Source organism: Penicillium taxi (assembly GCF_028828555.1).
Source record: "Penicillium taxi strain IBT 34144 chromosome Unknown utg000001l_segment0_segment0, whole genome shotgun sequence".
NCBI lineage: Eukaryota > Fungi > Ascomycota > Eurotiomycetes > Eurotiales > Aspergillaceae > Penicillium > Penicillium taxi.
Window position 1 is genome coordinate 2287271 of NW_026643203.1, and position 16821 is coordinate 2304091.

Consider the following 16821-nt stretch of genomic DNA (forward strand, 5'->3'; position numbering starts at 1 on the left):
CAAAGAGGTATGTCTGATGCGAGGTGAAAAGCGATCATAGCAAAGATGAGTTTGTTGAGGAACTTAAGGACCTAAATATGTTGTCGTAGGTGGAAGATAAGAAAAGAAGCTTGAATCATAATGAGGGATCTGTCTTCCACGTGCCTGTTTTCAAATGTCAGATTTCAATTGAGAAAACACACCCAAAGTGAATGAAGAACATACCATCAAAGTTGTGTTTTACGAAGGCCATGTGATGGTCGGTATCTTCGGCTCCCATTTGCCCAACACCAGGGCTGAAACTAGTGATGGGCAAGACAACGGCATCTCCGACCTTTCGGTGTGTAGTCTGGCCAGTAAAATCCTCATACGTGATGTTTTTGTCACCGGGTTGGATATTAAAGTAGTCTGGGTTGTTGAAATAGCGGAAGATCGCGTCTGTCCAGGCCCCAGGCCCGGTAAATTCCATGATAGTCTTGTCCATCTTGCCGACTTCAAGGATGCCAGCCCTCTTCATCCGCAGTGTTTCTTGAGTGACGTATGCCACCATATCACGCAGGATTGGGTGGCCAGGTTTCGAAACGATCGTCCACTGGCAGAATTGAACGCGACGCGAGTACCATTCATGCCAGTCTGGGCGATCAGGATCAGCTTCAATGCCAACAATAAACCCGATAGTTGATCGGTCGAGCTCATCCGGAAGCCAGAGACCAGCCGACTTGAGAGCTAAAGTATCGATATCGCTATAAATTCCACCGCGTGCCAGAAGTATAAGATATCGGAAGAAGTCAGCTTTCAGAATAGGCAAGGGCAATGCCTCGTAGGCCTCAAACACGTCAGGAACCGACCCGTACAGGTACTGAATCAAGTCCTTTTGCGTCTCATCTGTGATGATCTCGTGCACGAATCCCGGATTCAGCTCAGTCCATGATGACTCAGAATCGCGGAGTTCGTCTGAGAACCGCATTGATGAAGGAGAGTATTTCCATGTTTGCCAGATAAATGCGGGGAAGTTGACCGGAAGGTCGTATGGGAATTGGTATCGGAGGCGCTCGCGCAGCGGCGCGGTTGGCGATGTTCCCCATGGTTGTTGACCTCGAATCTTTGGTTTTGGCTTCAGTTCTGGGTGTGAAAGTTTCTCGTTTTCTTCGTCGAAAATCTCTTGCACGGGGCGATAGCCGGGAGCGCCAGGAACTGTGGGGGATCGACTCGATCGACTCGCACGAAGCAAAAATATGCAAGCAAGGATGAAGATAGCAGCGATGATGGCCCTGCGAAACTTTTGCATGGTGAATTAGGATCAGAAAGCCGGTCGAAACCCCTCTCAGGATTGCGAGGGCGACGCGCACTGGTTAGCTTATTCAACCCCTCTGGGCGAATCTGGGAGTCGCGGAAGCTTCGATCGGCAAGGGCAAGCGAAACAAAACTCGCGGAGAATATTTATCAGATGGATTGGAGAAATAGCATGTCGGGATTTCCTGGTGTTTCCATGTATTTCGTACTCGGGGTGGTCACAGTGCCGCAAACAGAAGCTCTCGGGGGTTCGTGTTTTAAGCTTAAGAGCCCCCTAAATAATAAATACCTAGGGAGAAAATTAAGCCCCGCCACGTTGGCTCGCGCTCAAAGGTCGCAGTTTGGCCTAGTGGAACGATGCCGTTAGAGCATTGCGTATGCTCACTAGTTCTGCCCCATAATCTGCCACGGCTCACGTGTTCGCGACATTTTCTGCCACCTACAGTTGTTGAGTCTTGGAAGATTATTATTCTGATAAAGAAAGTACCCAGGTAGTTACATTAACTAATTTTGAAAAAGGACGATACTGAAAAATCAAGAATTTGATACCCCTGAGAAAGAGCCCTGAGTGATTAAGTGACTCCCAAAAGCCATATAAGGCAATTGACCTTTCTACTTCTTCCAAGGTCCTCCTCTCGCTTCATCAAGCCCTGGACGCAGAAAACAGTAACAATAACGAAGGTAATCAAGCTATTACACTGAATACCTAAATATGCAGCAAAGAGACATTTTACAGATCGAAATAGCGATCATGAAGTATACCACTCGTACCTGATGCCCAAGTCCTGAGGCTAACATTGTGTTATTTATGCCCCTTCAACATCACTTGAGAAGGCAATATTGATCCATGGCTGGCTTTGAAGATCTTCGATGCTATACTTAAAATGATCAATATTTCCTACCTGGGCAGCTCCCCAGCTTGGACTTTCCAGGCAACTATGAAGGGCTAGAGCCAATATTGGTTTCAGAACTAGCTTGGCACAAACTGCGTACAAAGTCCTTGAAGAAGCATGAGAGGATCTTCGGCGATCCTTGGACGAAAGGTTTTCTGTGAGCGTTCATGTGAGTGCTGATGTCACTACGGTAGAATCATTTCGGCGGCGGTATGGTGGCGCCATTGACAAAGATGCTGATGGCGAACTTTAGCTGGTCTACAAGTGCGATAGAAACAGTGTCGGATATGGTGATTACTGCTGGAACTCTCGAAAGCCCTTAGTTCTCGTTCCCCTTATTCTCCAGGAATCAAAGAGCGACAGCATCATGAAAGTCGGCGAACCAGTGACCATTCTCAAGATCCACGGCACCGACGGTGCCTTGATTGAAGCTCCTAGTATCATCCGCACATATAATGGCATCTACTACAACTTCTTCTCATTTCATTGCTTCAGTTCACTCGGATATAATGTGAAATATTTACATATACAGTCGATCAAGGTCCTTACACAAGAGCTGACCGTCCTTTGTTACAGACTGATGGCTCTGGACAGCAATCACCTGGTGAGGCCACGGTTTCTCGGGAGGGAAATAAGATCGTCTTCCATGCAAATTGTGAGGCCAGACGGTACATGTACTCCCCTGCAATCAACATTCGATCCAGGAACACTATTGTGCCTCCCTTCCAGTTGATATTCCTGGATCAAATTCTGCCACCAACTCTACCACACTCTTTTGAGCTCGATGAACCCTATCAAAAGCTGTTTACTACCTGTGCTTGATTTTTTTTTGCATTAGAATGGCGTCTAGGATTCATGTTTTATCTGCACTTTCTTTTTTACCTTGGATATCCCCTAGGCTCTACTTTTGCCCATGGGCATTGCATTTACGGGAATTAATGAACAAACTACTTGGGTATTTATATGTATATATAGAATTTCCCCTCTCTCAGGTAGCTGTCACCGATTTTACTAGGGTAGCTAGAGGCCAGAGCTATAACTGATAATAAAAAATATCATAGAGGATGATAAAGCGAGGAACCTTGAATCTGGGCGTGGCCCAGATATCAAGTTTACACCGGCTTTAGAGCAAATAAGACAGTGAATTAAAGACGGTGAATTCAGCAGCAAGGGGGATCTCTCAGATTTCTGTTCTTTTTTTCAATCATATAACAAGACAGCGGCTTCTTCCACTTCAAAACGGGCAAGCCGTCGAGGGATGACATCCACTTCTTGGTCCAGTTGCCCAGACATATCATGAAAGCTCTTGTGAGGTAATCATCATCGGGATATGGAAATGATATATCACCCGAAGAAACAAAACAACATGTCGTCGGATTTGACGTTCAGGGCCTCGGTAAATCACGTGATAACCAATCGTGGTTCCACTGGTGACCAGCCTTGCAGGTAGCACCTATCAAAATTATAAGAGGCCAGTGGTCTGTCTATTGAGGTTAGTTATTCGTTGTGCTTCCGTTGAAATTATAAATTTATAATGTCACCCTCGGGTTCGAAGTGGTGGCAAGCGCCCGCCGAAGAAGACCTTGATTATGGATTCGATTCTGATGAAATGGATGCTAGATTCGCCGAATCCCAGCGCAACCGCAGTCATCCAACCCCAACACCAGATTTACGAGAGCGAGAGGATTTTCAGGAGACAAGCGAAGGAGGAGTATTTGGAAACATGTCGTCCTGGCTTCATCGTCAGGCTGGGTCGCAGAATAACCAGTTTGCGACCACTGCAGTTTTGTCGGGTGCCGCTGTCGCAGGTGCAATTTTTGGATATCAGGCATATAAACGGAAGGAGGCTGTTCACGACCTGAAAGCCTCTATTCCTGAGATTGGCGAAAAACATGTTGCAGAGAAGGTGAGTTTCGTCCGAGAACATGCGGATCATACTTAGTTTTACAGATACATGCTAACTTGCTATGTTGCAGCTCACATCTCTCGGTATTGCAGACAAAGGCATTCCCTTGAGTAAGGAGGATGAGCGTAGTGCTGCTCTAGCTCGTCGAGCGCAACAGGGAGACTATGATGATGGTATGTATATGTCGCATACAACTTTTCTTTTATCTGAAAAGCTGTCTGATCAATCGCATTCAATTACATAGATTTGATTTTGGAACAGCTTGCTCGGAATCGAGTCTTTCTGAAAAACGAAGGTCTTGCGAAGCTTCGATCATCCTTCATTATCGTTGTTGGATGTGGCGGCGTTGGATCGCATGCCGCCGCGGCCCTTGCTCGATCAGGCGTCGGCAAAATCCGACTTATTGATTTCGACCAAGTCTCATTGTCATCGCTCAATCGACATGCGGTGGCTACACTCGCTGATGTCGGAACTCCCAAAGTGCACTGCATCCGGAGAAGGTTGGAACAGATCGCTCCGTGGGTGACTTTCGACTGCCGTAATGAGCTCTTTGGGAAGGAAGCAGCAGAGACCCTTCTCGGGCCCTGGACCTTGACGCATGATGGGGAGAGCCGCCGACCAGACTACGTCCTGGATTGCATTGATAATATTATATCGAAGGTGGACTTGCTATACTACTGTCACTCCAACTCACTCCCTGTGATATCATCTATGGGTGCTGCCTGCAAGTCTGATCCGACTCGTGTGACGGTGGGAGATATCTCGCTCACTACCGACGATCCCCTCTCCCGCAGCACCCGGCATCGGTTGAAAGCCCTGGGGGTCAGCTCAGGTGTCGCAGCAGTGTTCTCAACTGAGAGGCCTGGCTCTGGAAAGGCCAGTCTACTCCCTCTCCCTGAAGAGGAATATGCCAAGGGCCAGGTGGGAGAGCTCGGCGTTCTCCCTGACTTCCGTGTTCGGATTCTTCCCGTTCTAGGAACAATGCCCGCCGTGTTCGGTTATACTGTCGCCAACCACGTCATTTGCAACGTGGCAGGATACCCGATCGACTATAACATGGGCGCAAAAGGCCACAACAAGCTATACGAGGGTATTATGTCCTATCTAAAGACATTTAGTGAGAAACTTGCCCGAGAAGTCGCGGGTGAAAACACCGTCGGACTGCGTATTCCCATTACCAAGGATGATATTGCATTCCTAATGGAAGAGGTTTGGAGAGGGAAGAGTGTCATTACGGGCTTGTCGAGTCGTCTGGTTCTTACTCTTTGGCAAGTCCCAGAACGAGGGTTCGGCATGAACAGGACATGGGAAGAGGATGGACAAAAGTTTGTACCGCTCGAGCTCAAGGAGTTAGTATGTATGACCAAAGAGGAGGCTGCAAACCATGAACGAGAAGTGCTTCGTGGAGGAAAGAAGGTGGAGGAGGTATACGACGAGACGGTTCTTAAACGGGTGGATCTCCGGTTAAAAGAGCTGGACGAATACGAAAAGTACCGCTGATGTGTACAGAAAAGTTGATGTGGATAAAATAAAATATGATCGGAATCAATTACAGTAAGCTCATTGGGCCAAAGCACTGAATCGTATCGATTAATATGGGGTTGTCTAGTGGTAGTAGTAGGGGACTCCAAGCCAAGATAAAACAAGGGCTCAGCCGCTTGGCCATGCTTGGCGGGACCTTAACATAGGCGTCGTCAGCCCCCAACTTTTGCTTTATCTTTCTTTCCAGGTGAGGTGCTAGGTGATGTACTGAATTGGAGTATATCGATTTTCATTTCATAATTCATTCTTAGTTATCAACTATAATGGCCTCCCGTGACTCAGACCACGAACTGGATGATACCAATAATTTCTACCATGCCTCCCACGCCCAGCCCTCCCCTAGCCGCTTTTCGCAATTCCCCGGTCCCCTGGTCGATGCCGCCCGAAATGGCTGGCAGTCAAGCTCAAGTTATGTTTACCAGTCGCTCACTAATGACACCTCCAAACACCCACAGTGGCTCCAGATAGCCCTTTCCATTATAGCGGCGCCACGATTCCGCCGCTACGTCGTTGTATACTTGACTCTGTTCCTGGTCGGCTGGGCAAGCTGGGCATATGTTCTATACCCGCGCATCCAAGAACACTCTTCGTTACTCCATTCGTTGGATCCGGCCACCATGACAGAAAAAGGTGGATGGTTCGGGACAAATTCACTTCCAGAGTTCGACGACCTGGTTCGGCTCCGTACCTTGGACTCAGGACTGTTGCCTACAGCGCGACTAGAAGGCGAAGACCCGGGATCGCGAAAAGAGAAGCGGTTAATCGTGATTGGAGATGTGCATGGATGTAAAGAGGAATGTATGTTCATTTTATCCCGGCGAATTTATCTTTCTTGTCACTCACCACTCCTCTTTTGAATCATTTAGTGGTCAATCTCCTTAAGAAAGTCGCGTTCGCCCCCAAAGGCGGGGATCATCTTGTCTTCACCGGTGATCTGATAAATAAGGGGCCAGATAGCGCCGGCGTTGTGGACCTGGCGCGGGAATACAAAGCTTCGTGTGTGCGTGGTAACCACGAAGATCGCGTTCTTCTCGTCCGCCATGAGATGTCAAAGGCCAAGACACTAGTCGAGGCCGACGACCCCCAACACAACTTCTTTTCATCGAAAGATATCCAAGAGCGAGAATTAGCTCTCTCACTGAGTGAGGAGCATATCCAATGGCTAGACCAGTGTCCCGTGATATTGGATCTTGGATCGATTCAAGGAATGGGACAAGCAGTTGTCGTGCACGGTGGAATTGTACCGGGAGTGAAGCTCGAACACCAGGATCCGTCGAGTGTGATGAACATGCGGACCATTGATTTGGATACCCATGTTCCCAGTTCGTCGGACACTGGTATGAATTGGGCCAAGGTAAGAAACGTCTATTCAAAGTTGTAGAAGTTATATATTAACATTGCCCAGATGTTCAACAAGTACCAGTCAATCCTGTATTCCAGTGTGAAATCGGCCAAGATGGATCCACTATCTCATGTCATGACCGTCATCTACGGCCACGACGCTAAGACGTCTTTGAAAATTCGCACATACACCAAGGGTCTTGACTCAGGGTGTGTGAAGGGTGGTAAGCTGACTGCCCTAATAATCGAGGCAGGAGGCCAGCAGACTATCGTTCAAGTGAAATGCCAAAATTATCTGAAGGAAACCAAGGCATAGCAAGCTACTTTTGGCCTTGGGCTCTTATTTCAATTTGCTCTTGAATATTGCATTTGGCGGACTGGCGTTTTTCCGACATATCGGTTCTATAGGGCCGCATCATCTCTCTATCCTTCTTTGTTCAAAATTAGCCTCTTCCAGCTTCCTGGGATATATACCATATTTAGTTGGAGAATTATCGATTGAACAAAATAGCTCTTGACATTCATACATTCTAAATCAATTCTTTCTCGAATATTCTAGGCATGCGCTCGCTAAACAGTCTTGGTCTATCTATATAGGATAGTAGAAGTTTCCATCAGTAGCCCACGTCGAAGCACTCGATAAATCTTCATACCAAACACCACCAAGGGTATTGACATGCAAGTATGCAAAACGCATGTACTCAACCTCATTGGCAAACTTACGCGTCCAGAAGAAGTCTGGCACATTGCCGTTCTGCGTCGATTTGAGCCCCTGGTAACGTTGTACATCGTTGACGATAACGCTGATGCCATCGACATGTGAAGGCAGATCGGGGAATGTGAAGCGAAGGTTATGCTGATCTATCAATTCAGGCGGGGTGATCGCCGGCGGGGGTGTGCCGAGGCGGCCTCCTTCAAGGAGTGCGGCAGGTGTTTGGAGAACGGAGTCGAAACCCCAACGTGCGATACCGTTGATGAAGAGGCCGACTAGAATGCCCTGGAATAAGAGACTGGGCCGTGTTTGAAGCGATGTGCCTGGGAGTAGAAGGAGCGCGATGATATAGTGATGGATGCGAAGATTCAGACCGGGCACAGCGACTAAAATGATGATGATGATGGCGAAAATACCATACAGGCGGAGCATAGTTGGAAGGCGACCTTCTTGACGGAAACAGTATGCTTGAAGGAAGAAGACGAATATGAGAAATGCGATGATGCTGAGAAGGGCCGTCACGGCGCCTGGTTGTTGTTGGATATCATGCGGCGTAAGCCGAGAGATTGGGAGGCGATCAAATGTGTCGGTGTTTAGGGCGCCGAACCAACAGCCCCCTAGCCAGAGGATAGTTTTGTCCAGATGTGCCTCGAGATTGTCGAGAGTCCGCCGCACGACGAAGTAGTAAATGGCAAAGCCCACAAATGCTCCTGGTAAAAATCGACCCATAGCAATTGAAATGAGATCATAGAAGTCCGAGGCGGGTGGATCGGAAGCCATGGCGACCTGGAACCAGACGAGGAAGTAAACAACGCTGTAAAATACTGGCGCTGATGTCATGGTCATGGAATAAAGAGCAGTCACCACTGCAGTGAAGCTAAGTAGGGACCACCGTATGTCAGAGCATTCAACCGGCTTCGCCTGGGTAGACCCCGAGGATGAAGCCTGACGGGTAAGAGAGAATGACATAGGAAAATGAGAGAGGGACTCGATGCTATCGATGCCATTCTGAGCAAAATATTGGAATTTATCTCGCTCGCCTTTACGGCGCAAAATGGCACAACCGCCCTTTGAGTTATCAATAAGGCCTGCATGGAATGCGGATGCGCAGATGGATGAGTCGCCGCGGTAAATACCACTATTTAGGCGATCGACTCTGAATGGCTTGCCACCGATTACCAGAGGCCGATAATTGACCTCCTGTTCACCGATATAATATGGCTCCAGGATCATTGCATTTGCACAACCAGCCGGACAGCGAAAGGCGAACGAGTCCCCATCGAAAGGCTGGCATAACTCCCCATTCAACCCACAATCTGTGGCATTAGACCTATATGATATTAGTCTTCCTACTCGAAGAATAGAATATTCAATAAGAAAAGCGACGAGTTTCAAACATACCACAAGCGGTGGTGACACGACAGCCTAAGTGGCGCTCCATATCCCAACACCGTCTTGCCCACAGAGGCTTTCAAAGTGGAGAAAAACACAGCAATCCAGACGATCAGTCCAGCCAAAAGTAGTGTAACTTTCATCCACTTCTGCGGTGTCAGCTGCTCAAATATGCGCGCAGGCGCAGCCTGCAATTTAGGAAACCAGGGATTGATATGGTAGACGTGAGGCTCCGTGGGTCCCTGCAGCAAGGCTCGGAAAGTACGCAGCGGGCTACGTTTTAAGTCACGCCACGCGAATCCTGGATTTAGTACAGTATCGGATTCAGAATCCCCAAGGTGGTGAAGTCGATCAAATTCTGCAGGGAGAAGGGGCACATCGCCCAATTCTAGATCGTCGTCCAACTCGAATTCGTCGCTGGATCGAACCCCCGCGCCTTCGGGGTCTTCATCCATATAGCACGAGCTTAAATCTTCGAGCGGGTACTCTGCATCTGAGGCTTTCTCTGTTGTTGGCAGAAATGAGACATTCTCATCCCTAGTCCCTGACATAATTGCCAGTGAGTTTAGATTAATGACCAATTGAATGTCTACGATGTACTGTACACATGTCGGGTGGATGGGGATGGGGTCTTAGTCATCTGGCTGTGTGGGATCAACATGTTTCTAAAGTGGAATGACGACTGTAATAAGACTGTCGAGGAATTTGATGAAGACAAGCCAGATTTTTATCAGTATTACTGATCTAGTCCAATAGGTTCCCAGTGTTTGAATCTGAAAGATTAGAATCCGTGTAAGCAAAAGAAAATCTAGTAAGGAGTAGGACCTCACATGGCCCACTTCCCACGCTAGTAAATATGGCCTGCGTTATACATCTCGTTTGCCCTCTGACTTTCTCTGAACCTTGGTTACTACTATAAGCTATTAGCGCTTAGGTTGTGAGCCCAAAGGCTTCTACTGAATTCCCTTCCGCTGAAATTGTAACAGCGTACAATGGAACAGGTATCGAGGTTTCTATGGAACGGAACTCGGGATGCGAGATCTCATTCAAACAACCGTGGGAAGAACTCGATAGTCCTGGACTATGGAACCCGCCATGAGTTGCAGAGGCCCAGGGACTAACAAGCAGTTCAAATTTCGAGTACATAAGGTCCACCCAAGTGGTATTTTCCGAGGACCAGGCACTGAAAAATATTTGCGCGAAAAACTTCATGCTCTGCGGATATTATAGGATGGAGACTATATTCAGATCGAAATTTCTGGAACTGCGCAGCCAAGCACATGATAGCGTATAGGAGCCCTATCCAGATTATTGGAGCATCAAGAGGACGCTTCCAAAAAAATTTCATACTGGGAGCAATCAAAATCAGAATGTTGAAGAAACAAGCCGAGAAGAAAAGCTTACTTTATTTAAGAACTCGACACTATGAAGAACGGCTATATGGTGACTTTTAGCCGATTTGGAATCAAAATCAAGAGTTTAGCGCATTTACCTGGAGATGAAATAGAACGACACCAGTCGGTCCACCTCTGGTTTTCCAGGAAGTGATGCCAGAAGCTCCTCTCTGGTTATGTATATCTTTGCATAATTTCATCTAAATGAAGAACTTCACAGTTCACCTTTCATGTACACAGCTTCCAAAAAGATTATAGTATCGGAGTTTCTTGGGAATTGTAAAATACAAATAAGAGAGAAAGTACATCCAAAGGTCATCGTCGTCCACAGTGTATGGAAGAAACCTACGTATAGGTATACTATCTAGGTATAAAGGTAGGAAAATTAAGGTGTTGACAGATATGTTATTTCATACACGATTAGACGTAGATTTCATGCAATACTCGACAATATTTGACGTATGTTCTTTATAATATTCTAGTAAGTATTTATTCTAGGCTCGTGGAATCGACCGGTATCGCTATTAGAAGTGGGTTCACTACCAAAGCTTATGATTTTGGCAAAGGATGCATTTAAACACGCCCTAGAACCTTAGTTCAGGAAGGTAAGGCACCTACGCATAACCATCGCCACAAGTGGTTTATGATATAAACCAGGTAAAACGACTACTTCGGTGCCCAATCTCTCCTGAACTTAACACTATCAAAGCTTCTTGCTATATCTTATGAAAAAACTACTAAGAAGGGTGTCCTAAAAACAAGGGTAGAGACTCTTTATTCTAATGTGACGGTATGGGATGAGATGCCACGAGAGAAGATACGGTATTGGATTGAGAGGATTTCTCGTCATATTCAAGATATTATTCGCTTAGAAAGAGGGAATGGATATAAGGAGGGAAGGAGACTGATGAAAACCATAGGGATCAGAAGAGAGCGAGGGAGCTGTTGCAAGAGTTGATGGAAGTAGTCTCAAAACGAATCTATTAGTCCTAATTGGGGATAGAGGTAATTTCTCCGGCTTATCCGTTTCAGATCAATAAATATTCGTCTCTACTTTAGCTTATCCATCTAGCACTTCCAAGAGGACCTACAGGGAACATGTTATTTGTACATTTTTGTATCTAAAGCGAATGGCTATGACAATAAGGAGTCAAATATCAAAGCACCATTTCAAGTGCACCAAGGGTATATCAGCATCAACATAAATCGTTAAGTCGTACCCCATGATAATGAGGACAAACCGACAAGAATTAAACTTAACATGTATCATAAAGCGAGCGAGATTCACTTGGCAAATAGCGAAGAGAGGAAGGCTCCACAGCTAAGAGACTTGACATCTAAATTGAAGTAGATGAAACAAGTCCTCGAAGTATACTGGGAAAGCAAGTGTTATTTTGCTGTGCGTGTTTATGCATCGAGTCCCTTAGACCACGGCATGATTACGACGACCCCAGCGACGGCCAGTGGGAGGAGCACCAACACCATCCCGACGAGCACGGAAGGTGAACCAGATACCCAGGAAACCTGAAACAAGCCAAACGATAGCAGACAAGAAGCTGAAAGCCTCGGCAGCCTTCCAGCGCGCGCACTCGCTGTCACCTCTAAAGTTCCACGACCAAATGCTGCCGCATGACAAATTGTTCAGGGCGTTGACGAGAATACCAAAGGCGGCGAACCAGGCGAGCGAGATGATGATGTCCACTGTATTAGTGCATTAGTACGATTTAAAGTTTGATAATATTGAGAATGGTGTATAGGGAAAGACGTACAGCCCCAAGTGAAGAAGCCAAAGGAGAAAGGAATCAGCCATATGAGACCAAGGAGTATAGAGAGACCAGCTATGACCTCGGTATAGATCCAGCGACCATGGGGGAAGACATCAGTGTGGCGGAATTGGGCCAAGTAGTATCCAATAATTCCTGCAACGACCTGTATGAAGAATGTCAGACCTTAGTTATTATATGAATGAATCCATCAAGTCACATACAGCAGCGAATGCGATCTCCGCGACGCGAAGGGGAATGGACAATAGGCGAGAGATGACAGGCATGACGATGCTCTTCTCAAGTAAATACAGATAGGTTAAGTAGGTAGTATCGAAAAAGAGAAAAGTGTCAGGTACTTGATAAAATTCGAAGTTATTTGTATGAGACAAGAGCAAAGCCTGGCCAAGGGGTTGAGCAAGGCTTTAAAAGTTGTCCGGCTCTGCAGATCCAAGTCAGGGAAAAAAAAACGATGAAGCAAGGGTGCTCCACCTATTACAAATTAGATACAAGCCACAAAGGGCCAGCTTAGAGTAGCGGTACCTTGCTATTTACTTCCTTAGTATGGGATACTTCAAAATAAAGATTTGAGACCCACAGCCGATTCATCCGAGCCGCTCATGTCGTCAGATTCCCCTGAAAAGGACTAGTTTATCTAGAACCTTTTATCAACGTTATAGTATTATTGGTTGGGAAAGAGACTAAAACCCAACTTTCAAGACGCCTAAATCACATACGTAATGTATATCGGGCTGTGATGAGTACTATCAGAATAGCTGGTGCCTAAACATCATAGTAACCTCGGGACTGCTAATTTGTCTTCATTGCAAGCAGTGGCTAAGTCAAGCATAAAGTTCGAAACTGTTGGCAGTTGCGTTGTCATTGAAATGATAAACCGGCTTAATCCCTGTATATTGAAATTTTGTTTACGCTATGGGTCACTGATGTCGAGGTGACCTCGTGATGCGGAAGATTTTGCACTTGATGTGGCTTATAGTTGACGATCTATACTAGAAGTAGTTTAGGTTGTTTCCATACTTCCAGCCCTATGACGTCCTTATTTTGGACCCATATTATCTATACCTTAATTAGGTTAGACCAATGGGATCAAATTATTGTGTTATCACTTGTTTCATACAGATGAAAATGCACTGCACTGCTGATCCCAGTTAAACAAGAGATAAAAAGACAGCTCTGTTTTCCGATTCAATAGTAATTATTATACACACCCCAAGCCACTAATGTAATATCGGACGCAGAGGTCAAGTCAAACAAGAGGAATAATACAAGATAGGCAAGAGCATCCTTCAACCCTTCTATGTGCAATGCTCCCACTCACACATGTCGCTTGTCTTCTCGCAGGAAGAATGCCATCACATTCTGAAACGAATCCTTGGCACCAGTCTCAATCACATCACCGTGGCATGGAATAATTCGATCAAAGTCCCACCGAATAATACGCTTCATGGACTCGGTGAAAGCGTTGCGGTCTTTTGAAGAGAGGATGTACCATGCAAAGCGACGCTGCCAAGTAGCAGGAATTCCAATTGATAGCAGAGGGACGACCACTCGAGTGAGGAAGTTGGCTGTGCTACCATCCTCAGTCTTGGAGTACTGCTCAGTGGCGGGCAAATTGAAAACCAGGTCGGCTTCAATAACAGTACGTGAGGGCTTGTGCAGGAAAACAAGTTCATGTGACCCATGGCCATACACGTACTCGGTCGAAAACTCGGCATCAAACTCTTGGGAGATTGTGCGCGGAGTTCCGTCCTTCTTGAAGACATACTCGAATGGGGTATCCTTGAACTCGGGAATCTTTTGACGCTTCTCCCAAAGACCTTCAGGAGCCAGGATGACCGCATCGGGGTATTCGTTCTTCCAGGCAGTGATGTTCAGGTGGTGTTCAAGATCCGGTGCGATGATGTACTTCAGGTTTCCACCAAGCGACTCAACTGATTGGCGCACCTCCTGGGTAAGGCTAACAGGAGAGAATACAGCGAGGGTTCCGGTAATAAGTCGGACTGTGCAGGACGCAAGGAGTTAGTTTGTCTTGGTCAAACGCGTAAGAGATAAGTTTCCATGCAGCGAGAACTCACCCAGAGTTCCACGGCCGCCGAATCGAATGATTCCAAAGCGTGCAAAGGGCAAACTGTGCGTGATGATATTAGGTGTCACGGAGCGAATGACCATCAGCGCCGATGGATTAGCAGGGAAAAGTTGAGGCATTCTGAAAGCTCTTGTGTAAGTAGATGTTGCGTGAGTGTCTCAGTTGAGAGCTTGCGGCCGCGTATGGAGGGAGTATGTAGGATTGGCTCTGCAGATGCAGAGAGCAGATCAGAAAGAAGAAAAAAGAAATCAACTGTAGGTGGGTGAAGCTGTCAAAGGGGCAGTTGCGATCGAGGCTCTATAGAACATGGAAGATTACTTATCGATGACGTGGGTCTGGTACATAAGCTTATACATCAACCTCGGTCCAGCCACAGATCATAATTTAGGCACAACTCGTTCTCGTTCAAGCTAATTTATCATATGCCAAAAATACAGAAACATTAAATACCATTCAAGACAACAAAACAAGGGTATCATGGACATGAAGCAGAAACGTCAATTTCACATGGTCGCATTCTCTTAAGTCGCCGGCTTATCCGTACCACTTCAGACCAGTCTGCGCGTCTTCTTCCTCGCGATGAGGAATAATCGATTCAGTAATTTTGAACTCTTCAATCAACTTTTCCCATGTGTCAAAATCTAGGCTGAAGACGGCTTGGTGCTTTTCAACGCCTCTCTTCTGAGCCTCACTCGGCGCATACGGATCCGATGAGTCTGGGACGTTAGTACAGGTATAAAAATGGTCAACTAATTGGCAGTCACTTACGAAGGGTTGGCAGGTTGCGACTGTCCGTAGCCACACCGACAATTCCATCTCGAACCAGGAAACTGACATAAAAGAGATTCTCGATAGTCTGCCCAAATGACTTGGGGTTGATGCAAAATTGGAAAAGGGGAGTACCGCCGTCATCGGCAATCTTGCAATCGGCCATAACTTCCTGTACTCTATCTTCTGTCGGATTCTCCGCACTGAGGATCGTGTCCACTTTATCTTGCGCGTCAGCCATGTGATTGGCAAGCAACTGATTGACATTGGAGCACATGGTCGTAAGATTGGCAGTTTCCTGTCCGAGATCCTCTTGCGCCAAATCTTTTGGCTGGTTTCTTTCGACATTGCTAAAGTTCTCATTTTGTCTGCGTTGGACCACCTGCCGCACTCGCTTTTGCACTGAAAGTGGACCGAGTAGCCATCCTGACACCGGAGGTCGGGCATTGTGGGGGAAACAGGCTGTCCGACCTAGCCATTCCCAGTTCATAGCGTCACCATCGTCTTCATCGCCACTATCATTATCTCTTTGGGTAAGGCGACCCATTCGATTGCGGCGGGACCCACCGCTAGGCATCGAGCCACCGGGACCGTGGCGCATAAAGGAGATACATTTAGACACAAACTCGTCTACATCGATACCAGCAGCTGAACTTCCGAGAGTGAGCTGCGCCGTTTTCTTGTGCGAAAGATCGGCGGCGTTGACCAAGAGGCGCGAGTCGATGGTTGCGTCGGCAGTCTGCTTAACATGGGCAAAGAGCTTGTTGGCCTTTTCAACAGTTTCGTATATTCCCTTATTTCCTGATCGCATAAACTCGGAGCGAGAGTCTGTTGAAGTAAGAATTAGCATAAATCTTATCCCACTCCTGCAAATATAACATTTGCGCCGGTTGTATTTACCGTTAAGATCACGAGTCAGATCTCTAAGCCCTTTACGAATCTCTCTCCGTTCACCTTCATCCTGATCAGGGTCATAGTATCTGTTGCTCTGCCGGCGCTGCTGTTGCGAGGAGGAGCTTTGCGAGTGAATATTCGAGGTGCGATCAGTAAAGCGGCGTCGCTTACTTGACTGAGACATTTCAGCAACACTATGTCTCTTGTCGCAATGGTGTCGGCGATTTTCCTTGTTGGGGGAAGTGTCAGGAGATGACGGAGGAGTTGAGTTGTAGGCGTTTGGCTCGTCCAGATTATGCAGAGAGATGGGTGCCATACTCGCAAGGTTTTGAACACGTGAAAGGTGAAAGGGTAAAAGACAAAACAAACAAAGGAAGAAAGAGAAATAAATAAATAAATACAGACAGCTGAACAGTTCAAAGCCCCTCAGCTCTAAAATGAACCCTGAAATAAACGAAACCAGAAATGAATGATACGTCAAATTCAATGATTTCGGGCGCGCGTGCCATCGCGTCTCGACACGTGACCCTTGACCGCGTCGCGGGACTTGTTTACTTGTCGAATATCTACGAATGATACTAGTAGTCTTGGAGTAGGTCAAACGAAGGATACTCAACCTTTTAACCAAGTAGCAGAGGTCAGTCTAGTACCTGGGCAAGCGCTTCAAACTCGGGTCATGGACAAAGAGATCCAAAAGAAGAATGTACTCTAGAAACGATCTAAAATCTTAGGCTAGATCTTGAACCAAATTATCGATATTTCATATCACCACTTGAGCAGGTGCAGTTTAATGTAATTAGGGATATTGAAGGTAGTACTAGGAATAACGCATCAATT

At 46.6% G+C, this 16821-nt stretch overlaps 7 protein-coding genes across 7 annotated transcripts; 2 read left to right on the top strand and 5 right to left on the bottom strand.

Moving 5' to 3' along the window:
* Positions 1 to 157: 157 nt before the first annotated feature.
* N7495_000830 (glycosyltransferase family 32 protein) lies at positions 158 to 1267 on the bottom strand (the record flags this gene model as incomplete). The annotated part of the gene is made up of 1 exon (XM_057203500.1): positions 158 to 1267. The coding sequence occupies one exon, from the start codon at positions 1265 to 1267 to the stop codon at positions 158 to 160; it is 1110 nt and encodes a 369-aa protein (XP_057067573.1).
* Positions 1268 to 2532: 1265 nt separating this feature from the next.
* N7495_000831 (uncharacterized protein) lies at positions 2533 to 2987 on the top strand (the record flags this gene model as incomplete). Its single annotated transcript, XM_057203501.1, has 2 exons — positions 2533 to 2676; positions 2742 to 2987. The coding sequence occupies 2 exons, from the start codon at positions 2533 to 2535 to the stop codon at positions 2985 to 2987; spliced, it is 390 nt and encodes a 129-aa protein (XP_057067574.1).
* Positions 2988 to 3699: 712 nt separating this feature from the next.
* On the top strand, positions 3700 to 7270 carry N7495_000832 (Molybdenum cofactor biosynthesis MoeB; the record flags this gene model as incomplete). The annotated part of the gene is given in 7 exon segments (XM_057203502.1): positions 3700 to 4071; positions 4142 to 4244; positions 4316 to 5523; positions 5543 to 5561; positions 5896 to 6411; positions 6480 to 6967; positions 7019 to 7270. The coding sequence occupies 7 exon segments, from the start codon at positions 3700 to 3702 to the stop codon at positions 7268 to 7270; spliced, it is 2958 nt and encodes a 985-aa protein (XP_057067575.1).
* Positions 7271 to 7543: 273 nt separating this feature from the next.
* Positions 7544 to 9609, bottom strand: N7495_000833 (LCCL domain-containing protein; the record flags this gene model as incomplete). The annotated part of the gene is made up of 2 exons (XM_057203503.1): positions 7544 to 8996; positions 9068 to 9609. 2 exons carry the CDS (start codon positions 9607 to 9609, stop codon positions 7544 to 7546), a joined length of 1995 nt encoding a protein of 664 aa, XP_057067576.1.
* Positions 9610 to 11875: 2266 nt separating this feature from the next.
* N7495_000834 (MARVEL domain-containing protein) lies at positions 11876 to 12502 on the bottom strand (the record flags this gene model as incomplete). Its single annotated transcript, XM_057203504.1, has 3 exons — positions 11876 to 12153; positions 12222 to 12381; positions 12440 to 12502. The coding sequence occupies 3 exons, from the start codon at positions 12500 to 12502 to the stop codon at positions 11876 to 11878; spliced, it is 501 nt and encodes a 166-aa protein (XP_057067577.1).
* Positions 12503 to 13550: 1048 nt separating this feature from the next.
* On the bottom strand, positions 13551 to 14441 carry N7495_000835 (uncharacterized protein; the record flags this gene model as incomplete). The annotated part of the gene is made up of 2 exons (XM_057203505.1): positions 13551 to 14236; positions 14312 to 14441. 2 exons carry the CDS (start codon positions 14439 to 14441, stop codon positions 13551 to 13553), a joined length of 816 nt encoding a protein of 271 aa, XP_057067578.1.
* Positions 14442 to 14856: 415 nt separating this feature from the next.
* Positions 14857 to 16300, bottom strand: N7495_000836 (nuclear protein Qri2/Nse4; the record flags this gene model as incomplete). The annotated part of the gene is made up of 3 exons (XM_057203506.1): positions 14857 to 15038; positions 15091 to 15918; positions 15991 to 16300. The coding sequence occupies 3 exons, from the start codon at positions 16298 to 16300 to the stop codon at positions 14857 to 14859; spliced, it is 1320 nt and encodes a 439-aa protein (XP_057067579.1).
* Positions 16301 to 16821: the final 521 nt, after the last annotated feature.